We start from the raw sequence: 12,737 nt of genomic DNA, 5'->3' as shown, positions 1-12,737 counted from the left end.
GAAAAAATAGAAACAATAACAGACTTTATTTTCTTGGGCTCCAAAATCACATAGACAGTGACTGCAGCCATAAAAATTAAAAGATGCTTGCTTCTTGGAAGAAAGCTATGACAAACCTAGACAGCATATTAAAAAGCAGAGACATCACTTTGCCAACAAAATCCATATGGTCAGAGCTATAGTTTTTCCAGTAGTTATGTACTGATGTGAGAGTTGGACCATAAAGATGGCTGAACACCAAAGAATTGATGCTTTTGAACTGTGGTACTGGAGAAGACTCTTGCAAGGAGATCAAACTAGTCAATCCTGAAGGAAATCAACCCTGAATATTCATTGGAAGGACTGATGCTGAGGCTGAAGCTCCAATACACTGGTCACCTGATGTGAAGAGCTGACTCACTGGAAAAGACCCTGATGCTGGGAAAGATTGAGGGCAATAGGAAAAGGGAGCGACAGAGGATAAGATGGTTGAATGGCATCATCAACTCAGTGGACACGAGTTTGAGCAAACTCTGGGATATAGTGAAAGATAGGCAAGCCTGGCGTGCTGCAGTCCATGAGGTTGCAAAGAGCTGGACAGGACTGAAGGACTGAACAACAATATGACTGTGAGTTACCAGAGTCCCTTCATCTGAAATTGAAACTCTCTCCCAAACACTTCACATATCAATAGAACAGAATAAAGAGCCCAGAAATAAACTCATGCACCTGTACACAATTAATCTATGACAAAGATGGCAAGAAGATATAATGGACAAAACAGTCTCTTCAACAAGTGGTTCTTGGAAAACTGGACAGCCACATGTAAAACAATGAGAACAGAACATTTCCTCACCAACAACAAAAATAATCAAAATGGATTAAAGACCTAAATCTAAGTACTGAAATCATAAAACTCCTAGAGAACAATCTATGACATAAACTGTATCAACTGTTTTTAGATCAGTTTCCTAAGGCAAGGGAAATAACAGCAAATATAAACAAATGAAACTTAATTAAACTTACAAGGTTTTGCACAAGAAAGGAAACCATTGACAAAATGAGACAATGACCTAAGGAATGGGAGAAAATATTTGCAAATGATATGACCAACATGGGGTTATTATCCAAAAAATATAAATAGCTCTTACAACTCAGTATCAAGAAAACAATGTCAAAAAAACCCAAACAACCCAATCAAAAATGGGGCAGACAACCTGAAGAGAAATCTTCCTAAGAAGCTAACAGGAACCTGAAAAGATGGTCAATGTCACTAATTATTAAAGAAATGCAAATCAAAGCCACAATAAGCTATCAGCTATCACCCCTTAGAACAGCTGTCATCATAAGACCACAAACAACTGTTGGCAAGGATGGAGTAAAAAAGGAATCCTTGTATACTACTGGCAGGTATGTAAATCAGTACAGCCACTATAGCAAACAGTATGGAGAGTCCTCCAAAAACTAAAAATAGAACTATGATATGATCCAGCAATCCCACTTTTGTGTATATAGCTAAAAAATGAAAATACTAATTTAAATAGATTCACGCACTCCAATGTCCATAGAAGTATTAACTACAATAGCCAAGATATGGAAGCAATCCAGTGTCCATAAACATACAAATGGATAAAGATCTGGTATACATATAAGAATGGATTATTGTTGTTGTTCAGTCACCCAGTCATATCTGACTCTTTGTGACCCCATGGACTGCAACATACCAGGCCTCCCTGTCCCTCACTATCTCCTGAAGTTTGCCAAGTTCATGTCCATTGCATCAGTGATGCCATCCAGCCATCTCATCCTCTGATGCCCTCTTCTTCTTCTGCCCACAATCTTTCCCAGCACCAGGGACCTTTCGAATGAGTTGACTGTTCGCATCAGATGACCAAAATACTTGAGCTTCAGCTTCAGTATCAGTCCTTCCAACGAATGTTCAAGGTTGATTTCCCTTACGATTGACTGGTTTGATCTCCCTGCTGTCCAAGGGACTTTCAGGAGTCTTCTCCACCATAGTTTGAAGGCATCAATTCTTTGGTGCTCTGCCTTCTTTATGGTCCAGCTCTCACAACCGTACACGACCACTGGGAAGACCACAGCCCTGACTATACAGAGCAGGCAGAGTAATGTCTGCTTTCCAACACACTGTCTAGGTCTGTCGTAGCTTTCCTATGGATTATTTCTCAGCCATAAAAAAGAATGAAATTCTGCCAATTACAGCATCATGGATGAACCTAGAGAACATTATGCTTAGTGAATTAAATCAGAGAAAGATAAATACTATATGATATCACTTAGATGTGGAACCTAAGAAATAAAACAAATGAATACATATATAGGAAAACAGAAACACAATTACAGAAATAGAAAACAAACAAGTGCTTACCAGTGGGGTCAGGGAAGGGGATAGGGACAAGACAGGGTAATGGGATTAAGAAATACAAACTACTGTATATGAAATAGATTAGCAACAAGAAGATACTGCATAGTGCAGGGAATTATAGCCATTATCTGGTAATAACTTTCAACGAAGTATAATCTGTAAAAATATTGAATCACTATCTGTATACCCAAAACTAATATAATACTGTAAATCAACAATACTTTGTTTATAAAACACTATAAAGTTATATGTCAGTTACATTGCAATAATAAAAATAAAAAATGCAACTTTAAAATACACTAAAATGAATTAACAGTTGATCATATGATACAGAAGAATGGATCAATGAGCTGGCAGACACAGCTGTGGAAATCACTGTAGCTGAACAGAAAAAAGAAAAAGAAAAGAAGGACAGTTTGAGACCTCTTAAACTACATGAAACATACTAACATTCACATTATAGGGGTCCCAGACAAAGGGGCAGAGGCCATATTTGAAGATGTAATAGCTGAAAACTTCCCTAACTTGGAAAAGGAAAGATATTCAGGTCCAGAAAGTACAAAAAGTTCAAACAGGACCAACCCAAACAGGAGCACACCAAGAAACGTTGTAATTACAATGTCAAAAATTAAAGAGAAAGAGAAAAAGGAAAAGCAACAAGTTATATACAAAGACAAATCCATAACTCTATGAGCTATGTGGAGAAACTGCAGGCCAGAAGGGAGTGACACAACATACCTAAAGTGACGGAAGGGAAAAGCCTACAAACAAGAATATTCTAATCAGCAAAGTTTCACATAGATCTGGAGAGATCAAAAGTTTCACAGGTAAGTAGAAGCCAAGAGTTCTGTGCCACCAAACCAAATTATAAGAAATGTTACAGAGACTTATCTCTGTGAAAAAGAAAAGGCCACAACTAGATCCATGAAAATTACGGAAGGAAAAAATCTCACTGGTAAAGGCAAATATATAGTAAAGGCAGTAAATCAACCATGTATAAAGCTAGTAGGAAGGTTAAAAGACAAAAGTAGTAAAATTATGTATATCCATAAAAGTAGTTAAGGGATACACAAAACAAAAAGATATAAAATAGGATGTAAAAAATAATAAACATTCTGGGGGGGGGGGGGAGAAGAGTAAAAATTTAGGGTTGTTAAGTGTGTGTGAACTTAAAAGATCAGCAACTTAAAATAATCATGTACAAAGACAGTTGTTGTTTAGTCGCTAAGTCATGTCTGACTTTGACTGTAGCCTACCCGGCTCCCCTCTCTCCATGGGATTTCCCAGGCAAGAATACTGCAGCGGGTTGCCATTTCCTCTTCCAAGGAATCTTCTTGACCCAGGGATCGAACCCATGTCTCCTGCCTTGGCAGGCGAATTCTTTACCACTGAGCCATCAGGGAAGCCCCGTAAATAGAGCGCTATATTAAATCTTATAGTAGCCACAAACCAAAAATCTAAACATATGGAAAAAAGAGAAAGGAATACCAACATAACACAAAATATATCTATCAAATCACAAAGAAGATAACAAAAGAAGAAAGGAATAAAAAAGAACTACAGAAACAACCACAAAACAAGAAAATGTAAAGGAGAACATATCTATCAGTAACTACATTAAAAGTACATGGACTAAATGCTGCAATCAAAAGACACAGAGTGGCTGAACAGATACAAAAACAAGAGCCATCTATATGCTACCGACAAGAGGCTCACTCTTGAGTTATAGACACACAGACTGAAACTGAGGAGATGGGAAAAGATATTCCTCCCAAATGCAAAGGAAAATAAAACTGGGGTAGCAACACACACCAGAAAAAATAGACTTTAAAACAAAGATTGCAGAAGTGACAAAGACATTACATAGTGATCAAGGGATCAATTCAAGAAGGATGTATAACAATTGTAAATACATATTCATCTGGCAAAGGAGCACCTACATATATAAAGCAAATATTAAGACAGAAAAGGAGAGACTGATAGTAACACCATTAATAGTAGGAAACTTAACACCCCACTGACATTCCTGGGGTTAGTGAACATCCCGAGAGAAAATGAATTAGGAAACACTGGTCTTAATATGTTATACCAGATGGACTAAATAGATAAAGATAAAATATTTCATCCAGAAGCAGAAGAATGACCTTTTTTTCAAGTTCGCATGGAACACTGTCCAGGACAGACCATATGTTAGGCAACAAAACAAGTAAATTTAGTAAATTTAAGATGGGAATCGTATCAAGCATCTTTTTCTGACCATAACTATAGAGATGAGAAATCAACCAGTTAAAAACAAATCTGCAAAAACACAAATAATTGAGTTTAAACAATACATTATTAAAAAACAATGAATCACTGAAGAAATCAATGAACAAATAAAAATATACCTGCAGACAAATGAAAATGGAAACACAATGATCCAAAATGTATGGGACTCAGTAAGAGCAGTTTCATGGCTTATACCATTACAAGCCTCCCTCAAGAAACAAGGGAAACAAGGAAAAAACCCAAATGAACAAACTAAACTTAACTTACACCTCAAGGAACTAGAGAAAGAACAAAACTGAAAGTTAGTGAAGGAAAGAAATGAACATCAGAGCAGAAATAAATGACACAGAGACTAAAAAATTTGAGCAGATCAATGAAACTAGGAGCTGGTTCTTCAAAAGGTAACAAGAATTGATTTAGCCAGATTCTTCAAGGAAAAAAAAGAGAGAAAACTAAAATCAATAAAATCAGAAATGAAAATGGAGAAGTCACAACTGACATCACAGAAATACAAAGGATCATAAAAGATTACTCACAATTATACACCAATAAAGTGAATAGCTAATAAATAAACAAATTAGTAGAAATGAATCTCAAGACTGAACCATGAACAAATAGAAAATTTGAACAGACTAATTAGTAGTAACAATATTGAATTGGTAATCAAAGAACTACCAACAACAAAGAAGTCTAGGACCAGACAGCTTCACAGATGAATTCAACATTCAGAGAAGAGTTAACACCATCTTTCTCAAACTACTTTCATTTTGAACTCATTCTATGAGGTCAGCATAGCCCTGATACCAAAACCAGAAAAAGATATAAAAATCACAGGTAATATCACTGATGAACACAGAAGCAAAAATCCTCAACAAAATGTAGCAAACTGAATTCAACAACACGTTAAAAGGATCATATGTCATGATCAAGTGAGATTTATCCCAGAGATGCAAGGGATTCAATATCTGCAAATCAATTGATGTGATATACCATGTTAACATACAGAAGAATAAAAATTATATTATCTTAATAAATGTGGAAAAAGCTTTCAATAAAATTTAATATCCATTTATGATAAAAAAAAAACTCAATAAACTGAAACTAGAGGGAACATGCCCCAACATAAAAAAGGCCATATATGATAAGCCCACAGCTAATAATATACTCATACCCAAGCTAAAGGGGAAGAAGTAAAGCTCAGTGTTTCTAGATGATGACACTATATACAGAAAATCCTAAAGATGCAAGAAAAAAAAAATATGAGAGCTCATCAATGAATCTGGTAAAGCTGCAGAATACAAAATTAATATACAGAAGTCTGTTGCATTCTATACATTAACAATGCTCTATTAGAGAAATAATAAAATCCCATTTACAATTGTATCAAAAAGAATAAAATATCTAAAATAGATTTAACTAAGGAGGTAAAAGAATTGTATTCAGAAAACCTTCAGACAATGATGAAATGGACTGTTTAAGAAAGCTGGGTTTCCATGCTTTATGATCTGGTGCAAACAACCACTGTAAGAATATTTTGCCAGTCTGATTTCCCACTTACTTATAAAATTTATGAAATGATTTTTTCAGTTTTGATCAAGGAGCACATGTCAATCCCTCTTTATGTACAAAGTATGGGACAGGAATCTGTTTTAGAGTCAGCACGTTAATTTCCTGGAATGATGTACTCTGGTCTACTCTCATGTCCTGAAGTTGCTGATCCCATGCTTGAAAATTCTCTATGCTCTCCTGTTGACTCTGGATTGTGGCTTTTCTCTGCTGGTCCCTTCATCATAAAAATCCTTTCATGAGTTTCTTAAAACTTCTGATCTACTAGTAGTGGCCTTTTCGACTTTCCTCCAGGAATAGGGATTTATTCTCTCTTCTAAATTAATCTTGTCACAATAGTGAGATTTTGAGATGGAGGGGAAATAAATGACTAACAGCCTGCCATTTAGATTAAAAAGTTCAGGGTTATCTTAAATAAAAATTAAAAAAAATTTTACAATGTTTTCCTTATCTTCTAATCACAGTCACATTATAGGCAACCTAAAAATTTCAGGAGCATTTTTAGATTAAAGCATTTACAGGTCACATCAAATTTTGTCACCATTACCTGTCAATTGCTTGAAGATCATTGGCTGGATTCCACGTAGGATCAAATAATACAACCACATTGGCACCAACAAAATTAAGGCCTAGTCCACCAGCCCTGGAGTAAATTTAAAAAAATAGCACATTAAAACAGTAAAAATAAATTTTGCTCTGTAACTCAATGATGCCAGGTTTCTATAACAAAATAAATACAGTATTACATTAACATTATAAAAGAAAGGTAATTAAAACACAAATATGCCGCAAGGAAAATTACTATGGAACATTTTTTTTTTTTTGGTACCACTCTAGAATATTCCTGAAGGACTATGGACAGAGGATCATAACATTGTATAGGAGGCAGTGATCAAAACCATCCCAAAGAAAAAGTAATACAAGAAGGCAAAATGGTTGTCTGAGGAGGCTTTACAAATAGATGAGAAAAGAAGAGAAGGGAAAGGCAAAGGAGAAAGGGAAAGATACACTCAAGTGAATGCAGAGTTCCAGAGAAGAGCAAGGAGAGATAAGAAGGCCTTCTCAAATGGACAATGCAAACAAATAGAAGAAAACAAAGAATGAGAAAGATTAGAGATCTCTTCAAGAAAACTGGAGATACCAAGGGAACATTTCATGCAAGAATGGACAGGATAAAGGACAGAAATAGTAAGGACCTGACTTATTATTTCAGAAGAGATTAAGAAGAGGTGGCAAGAACACAGAGAACTACACAAAAAAGATCTCAATGACCCAGAAAACCATGAAGGTATGGTCACTCACCTAGAGCCAGACATCGTGGAGTGTGAAGTCCAGTGGGCCTTAGGAAGCATTACTAAGAACAAAGCTAGTGGAGGTAATGGAATTATAGCTGAGCTATTTCAAATCCTAAAAGATGATGGTGTTAAAATGTTACACTCAATATGTTAGCAAATTTGGAATACTCAGCAGGGCCCACAGGACTGGAAAAGGTCAGGTTTCATTTCAATCTCAAAGAAGGGCAATGCCAACGAATGTTCAAACTACCATATAACTGCACTCAGTTCACATGCTAGCAAGCTTATGCTCAAAATCCTACAAGCTAGGCTTCAGCAGTACATGAACTGAGAACTTCCGGATGTACAAGCTGGGTTTAGAAAAGGCAGAGGAACCACAGACCAAATTGCTAACATTTGTTGGATCATAGAGAAAGTAAGGGAAATCCAGAAAAGCAAGCTTATGCTCAAAATCCTACAAGCTAGGCTTCAGCAGTACATGAACTGAGAACTTCCGGATGTACAAGCTGGGTTTAGAAAAGGCAGAGGAACCACAGACCAAATTGCTAACATTTGTTGGATCATAGAGAAAGTAAGGGAAATCCAGAAAAACATCAATCTGTGCTTCAGTGACTATGCTAAAGCCTTTGACTGTGTGGATCACAGCAAACAATGGAAATTCTTAGAGATGGGAATACCAGACCACCTTACCTATCTCCTGAGAAACCTGTATGCAGGTCAAGAAGGAACAGTTAGAACCAGCCATGGAACAACAGACTGGTTCAAGACTGGGAAAGGAGTATGACAAAGCTCTGTGTTCTCACCCTGCTTACTTAACTTCTATGCAGATCACCTCATATGAAATGCTGGGCTGGATGAAGCTCAAGGTGGAATCAAGACTGCCAGGAGAAACATCAACAACCTCACATATGCAGATGATACCACTCTAATGGCATAAAGTGAAGCGGAACTAAAGAGCCTTTTTTTGAGGGTGAAAGAGGAGAGTGAAAAATCTGGCTTAAAACTCATCATTCAAATACTAAGATCACAGCATATGGTCCCATCACTATATAGCAAACAGAAGGGGAAAAAGTGGAAGCAGTGACAAATTTTCTTTTCTTGGGCTCCAAAATCACTACGGCCAGTGACTGCAACCATGAAATTAGAAGACGCTTGCTCCTTGGAAGGAAAGCTATAACAGACCCAGACAGTATATTAAAAAGCAACAAAATCACTTTGCCAGCAAAGGTCCGTATAGTCAAAGCTATAGTTTTTCCAGTAGTCATGTACGGATATGAGAGCTGGAGCATAAAGAAGGCTGAGCACCAAAGAACTGATGCTTTCGAATTGTGGCACTGAGAAGACTCTTGAGAGTCCTTGGACTATAAGATCTGACCAGTCAATCCTAAAGGAAATCAACCCTGAATATTCACTGGAAGGACTGATTCTGAAGTAGAAGCACCAATACTTTGGCCACCTGATGCAAAGAGATGACTCACTGGAAAAGATCCTGATTGTGGGAAAGACTGAAGGCAAAAGAAGGGGGAAGCAGAGGATGAGATGTTTAGAGACCATCACTGACTCAATGCACATGCATCTTAGCAAACTCTGGGAGACAGTGAAGGACAGGAGAGCCTGGTGTGCTGCAGTCCATGGGGTTGCAAAGAGTTGGATATGACTTAGTGACTGAACAACAAGTGTAACAGAATATCTCTAAGAAATTTGAGCATTAGAGCTCATTTAAGTAGGCTATGCTGGTTTTTACATTTTTTGGATACTTAAATACTATTATCTAGGATTTTCCTAACATAACTTTTAAAAACTGCTAATATACTCTAGCTAAATAAATATACACACTTAAAAAATGTACTTGTCTTTATTCCTCTAAGTGCAGCTGAAAACCCTGGACATTATATATAAAATGAAAAGATTATGAAAGCTGGAGGGAACACAGATTGGTTACAGACCACAAGAGGAACGACATGGCAGTGAGTTTCCTGGCTGTATTTTTGCCTAATATATTCCAGACTGGAATACCAGAATGGGTTTCCATGCCCTTCTCCAGGGAAATCTCAACCCAGGGATCGAACCTGGGTCTCTTGCATTGCAGGCAGATTCTTTACTGTCTGAGTCACCTGGGAAGTTCCTTGGGAGAAGCCAGCAAACAGTCACAGACCAAAAAAAAAAAAAAGAAAGAAACCTAAGAAAAGCCTCTTCCTTTAGGCAAAGAATGGAAAGGCATAGAGTTTTAAGACAGAAAAATGAAAACAATAACCAGCCTATTATTGCAAACACAATAGAAAAAAAAAAAATCTGTAGCCCTAACCCTAACTTGGTCATCCAAGACTGAGTGGGGAGACTAAATTTCCATCTTTGCCTGACAGTAAAGAGGTGCCTCTCATTCTCATTCAGGTGGTGTCTGGGAAGACTGATAAAGGAGCTGGAACTTTTGACTTCTGCCAAGCTATAACCAAGGTCCCCTCTGTAGTGTGGGGAAAACCATGCAGAAATAGCAATAAAGTGCCTCAATCTCAGGATATCAACATAGGCCAAGCAAGAGACATGGATTTCTACCTAATGTGTCTGGCATGGTGTCTGGCTAAAATAGAAGTTATACATAAGATACACAGTCTCATAACATAAGACTCAAAACATCGAATATACAATAAAAAATTACTACTCTTATCAATATCTAGGAAAATCTCAATTTCTATGAGAAAAGACAACATGGATAACACTGCAAAGAATCAGATGTTCGAATTATCTGACAAGGATTTAAATGCAGCCACAATAAAAATGCTTCAAAAATGCTTGAAATATGCTTGAAACAAATTAAAAATATTAAGTCTCAGCAAAGAAAGAGAGGATACCAAACAAAAAATTTTAGAACTGAAAAATAACTGAATAACAAAACTTGCTGGTTGGATGACAGAAAACAGAATCAATAAACATAGGAGCAGGTCAATATTATTTGCCCAATCTACACAACAGAAAGAAAATGCCCAGGAAAAAAAAAAAAAGTCTTAGAGGCCTGAGAGACAGACATAAAAGAGCTAATACTTGTATCAAGAGAAAAGAGAGAGTGACACTGAATGAAAAGGTACTGAAAGAAATATAGCTGAAAACTTCCCAAATTTGGGGAAAAAGATAAACCTATAGAATGCAAAAACTGCATGAACTCCAAAATGACAAACCCAAAGAAAACTATGTTTAGATATAGTGTAATTCAGTTCAGTTCAGTTCAGTCGCTCAGTTGTGTCCGACTCTGCGACCCCCATGAATCGCAGCATGCCAGGCCTCCCTGTCCATAACCAACTCCCGGAGTTCACTCAGACTCGTGTCCATTGAGTCAGTGATGCCATCCAGCCATCCCATCCTCTATCGTCCCCTTCTCCTCCTGCCCTCAATCCCTCCCAGCATCAGGTCTTTTCCAATGAATCAACTCTTCACATGAAGTGGCCAGAGTATTGGAGTTTCAGCTTTAGCATCAGTCCTTCCAATGAACACCCAGGACTGATCTCCTTTAGGATGGACTGGTTGGATTTCCTTGCAGTCCAAAGGACTCTCAAGAGTCTTCTCCAACACCACAGTTCAAAAGCATCAATTCTTCGGCATTCAGCTTTCTTCACAGTCCAACTCTCACATCCATACATGACCACAGGAAAAACCATAGCCTTGACTAGACAGACCTTTGTTGGCAAAGTAATGTCTCTGCTTTTCAATATGCTATCTAGGCTGGTCAAAATTTTCCTTCCAAGGAGTAAGCATGTTTTAATTTCATGGCTCCAATCACCATCTGCAGTGATTTTGGAGCCCCCCAAAATAAAGTCTGATACTGTTTCCACTGTTTCCCCATCTATTGCACATGAAGTGATGGGACCAGATGCCATGATCTTCGTTTTCTGAATGTTGAGCTTTAAGCTAACTTTTTCCCTCTCCTCTTTCAATTTCATCAAAAGGCTCTTTAGTTCCTCTTCACTTTCTGCCATAAGGGTGGTGTCATCTGCATATCTGAAGTTATTAAACTTCCGCAAACAGAAGACAAACTCTTATAAACAGTCAGAGAGAAACTGTATCAACATATTACTTTTAAGGGAACATAAGTTCAAATAACAGTAGATTTCTCATTAGAAACCAAGGTGGCCAGAGGAAGCAGTACATTTTTCAAGTGCTAAAAGAACTGTCAACACAAAATTCTATATACAGTAAAAACACCCTTCAGGAATAAAAGGGAAATCATGATATTGTCAGACTAAGGAAAATTAATAGAATCTGTCACCAACAGACTTAGAAGCAAGATAAAACAACTAAAAAAGCCAACCAATATCCAGTCCTATCAAATTTACCTCAAAAAAGTTTTTTTTTTTTTTTTTTTTTAATCACGAGTCCCTTCTTCATTTCTATTTTCCCTTCCCCTATTTCAAACGTTGATATCATACCTGTATGTATTACTTCAGTGGCCTCCAGTCTTCCCTTCCCTTTGACCTCAGATCCATTCCCACATTACATAAAATAATTTTAAATACAGAATATAGAAAACTAGAGGCTTTCCAGGTGGCCTAGTGTTAAAGAATCTGCCTGACAATGCAGGAGACACTGGAAATGCAGGTTTGATCCCTGGATCAAGAAGATCCCCTGGAGGAAGAAATGACAACCCACTCTAGTATTCTTGCCTGGAAAAATCCCATGGACAGAGGAGCCTAGTGGGCTACAGTCCGTGGGGTCACAAAGAGCCGGACATGACTGAGCTACTGAGCACACACGCAGAGAAAACTAAGTATGCCACTCCTCTATTTAAAACTTCTCAATTCTTTGGAGAGTCAAAGTTCTGTCTTCATTTAATTTGACCTCTGGTTAAAATATACAGTGAAAAGAAGCCACAAAAGATATATGCATATTTTGACAGTTTTAAAAATAAGAAATTGTTTAATGGATCTGACAAATTCATTTTTCTACCAGCCAAAACATATCAGAAGACAAATAATTCATTCTGGAATGAAGTTATTTATAAAGTTTTTTTTTCTAAATATATCTAGCAAAACTGAATAATAAAATGTTTGTCTACTGATTTAAAGATTTCAGCTGCCTACACAGCTTTTTAGATTTTACCGAATACTGTTATCCTCTCATATTTTGAACTTTCTGTGTCTAAATACCCTATATTTAGCAATTATTTTATTATATAATGATCATAAATTTTGTATTTTTAAAAAGTAAAACTTAAAATCCAAGAATAAAATCAGTTTTCTTTATATTCTACGCTT

General features: G+C 36.9%; 1 protein-coding gene across 2 annotated transcripts in view; it reads right to left on the bottom strand.

The window, feature by feature from the left end:
- The window catches only part of ERCC6L2 (ERCC excision repair 6 like 2), a 149,669-nt gene that overhangs the window by 66,459 nt on the left and 70,473 nt on the right, over positions 1–12,737 (bottom strand). For both annotated transcript variants that reach the window (XM_070795088.1, XM_070795087.1), the window contains exon 12: positions 6,747–6,842. In XM_070795088.1, the coding sequence (XP_070651189.1) occupies positions 6,747–6,842 (96 nt within the window). The remainder of the gene's footprint in view (positions 1–6,746; positions 6,843–12,737) is intronic.

The sequence above is a fragment of the Bos indicus genome, chromosome 8 (genome assembly GCF_029378745.1).
Source record: "Bos indicus isolate NIAB-ARS_2022 breed Sahiwal x Tharparkar chromosome 8, NIAB-ARS_B.indTharparkar_mat_pri_1.0, whole genome shotgun sequence".
In the NCBI taxonomy this organism is placed as follows: domain Eukaryota; kingdom Metazoa; phylum Chordata; class Mammalia; order Artiodactyla; family Bovidae; genus Bos; species Bos indicus.
Note: the sequence above shows the minus strand (reverse complement) of the source record. Positions and strands in the feature narration are given on the sequence as shown.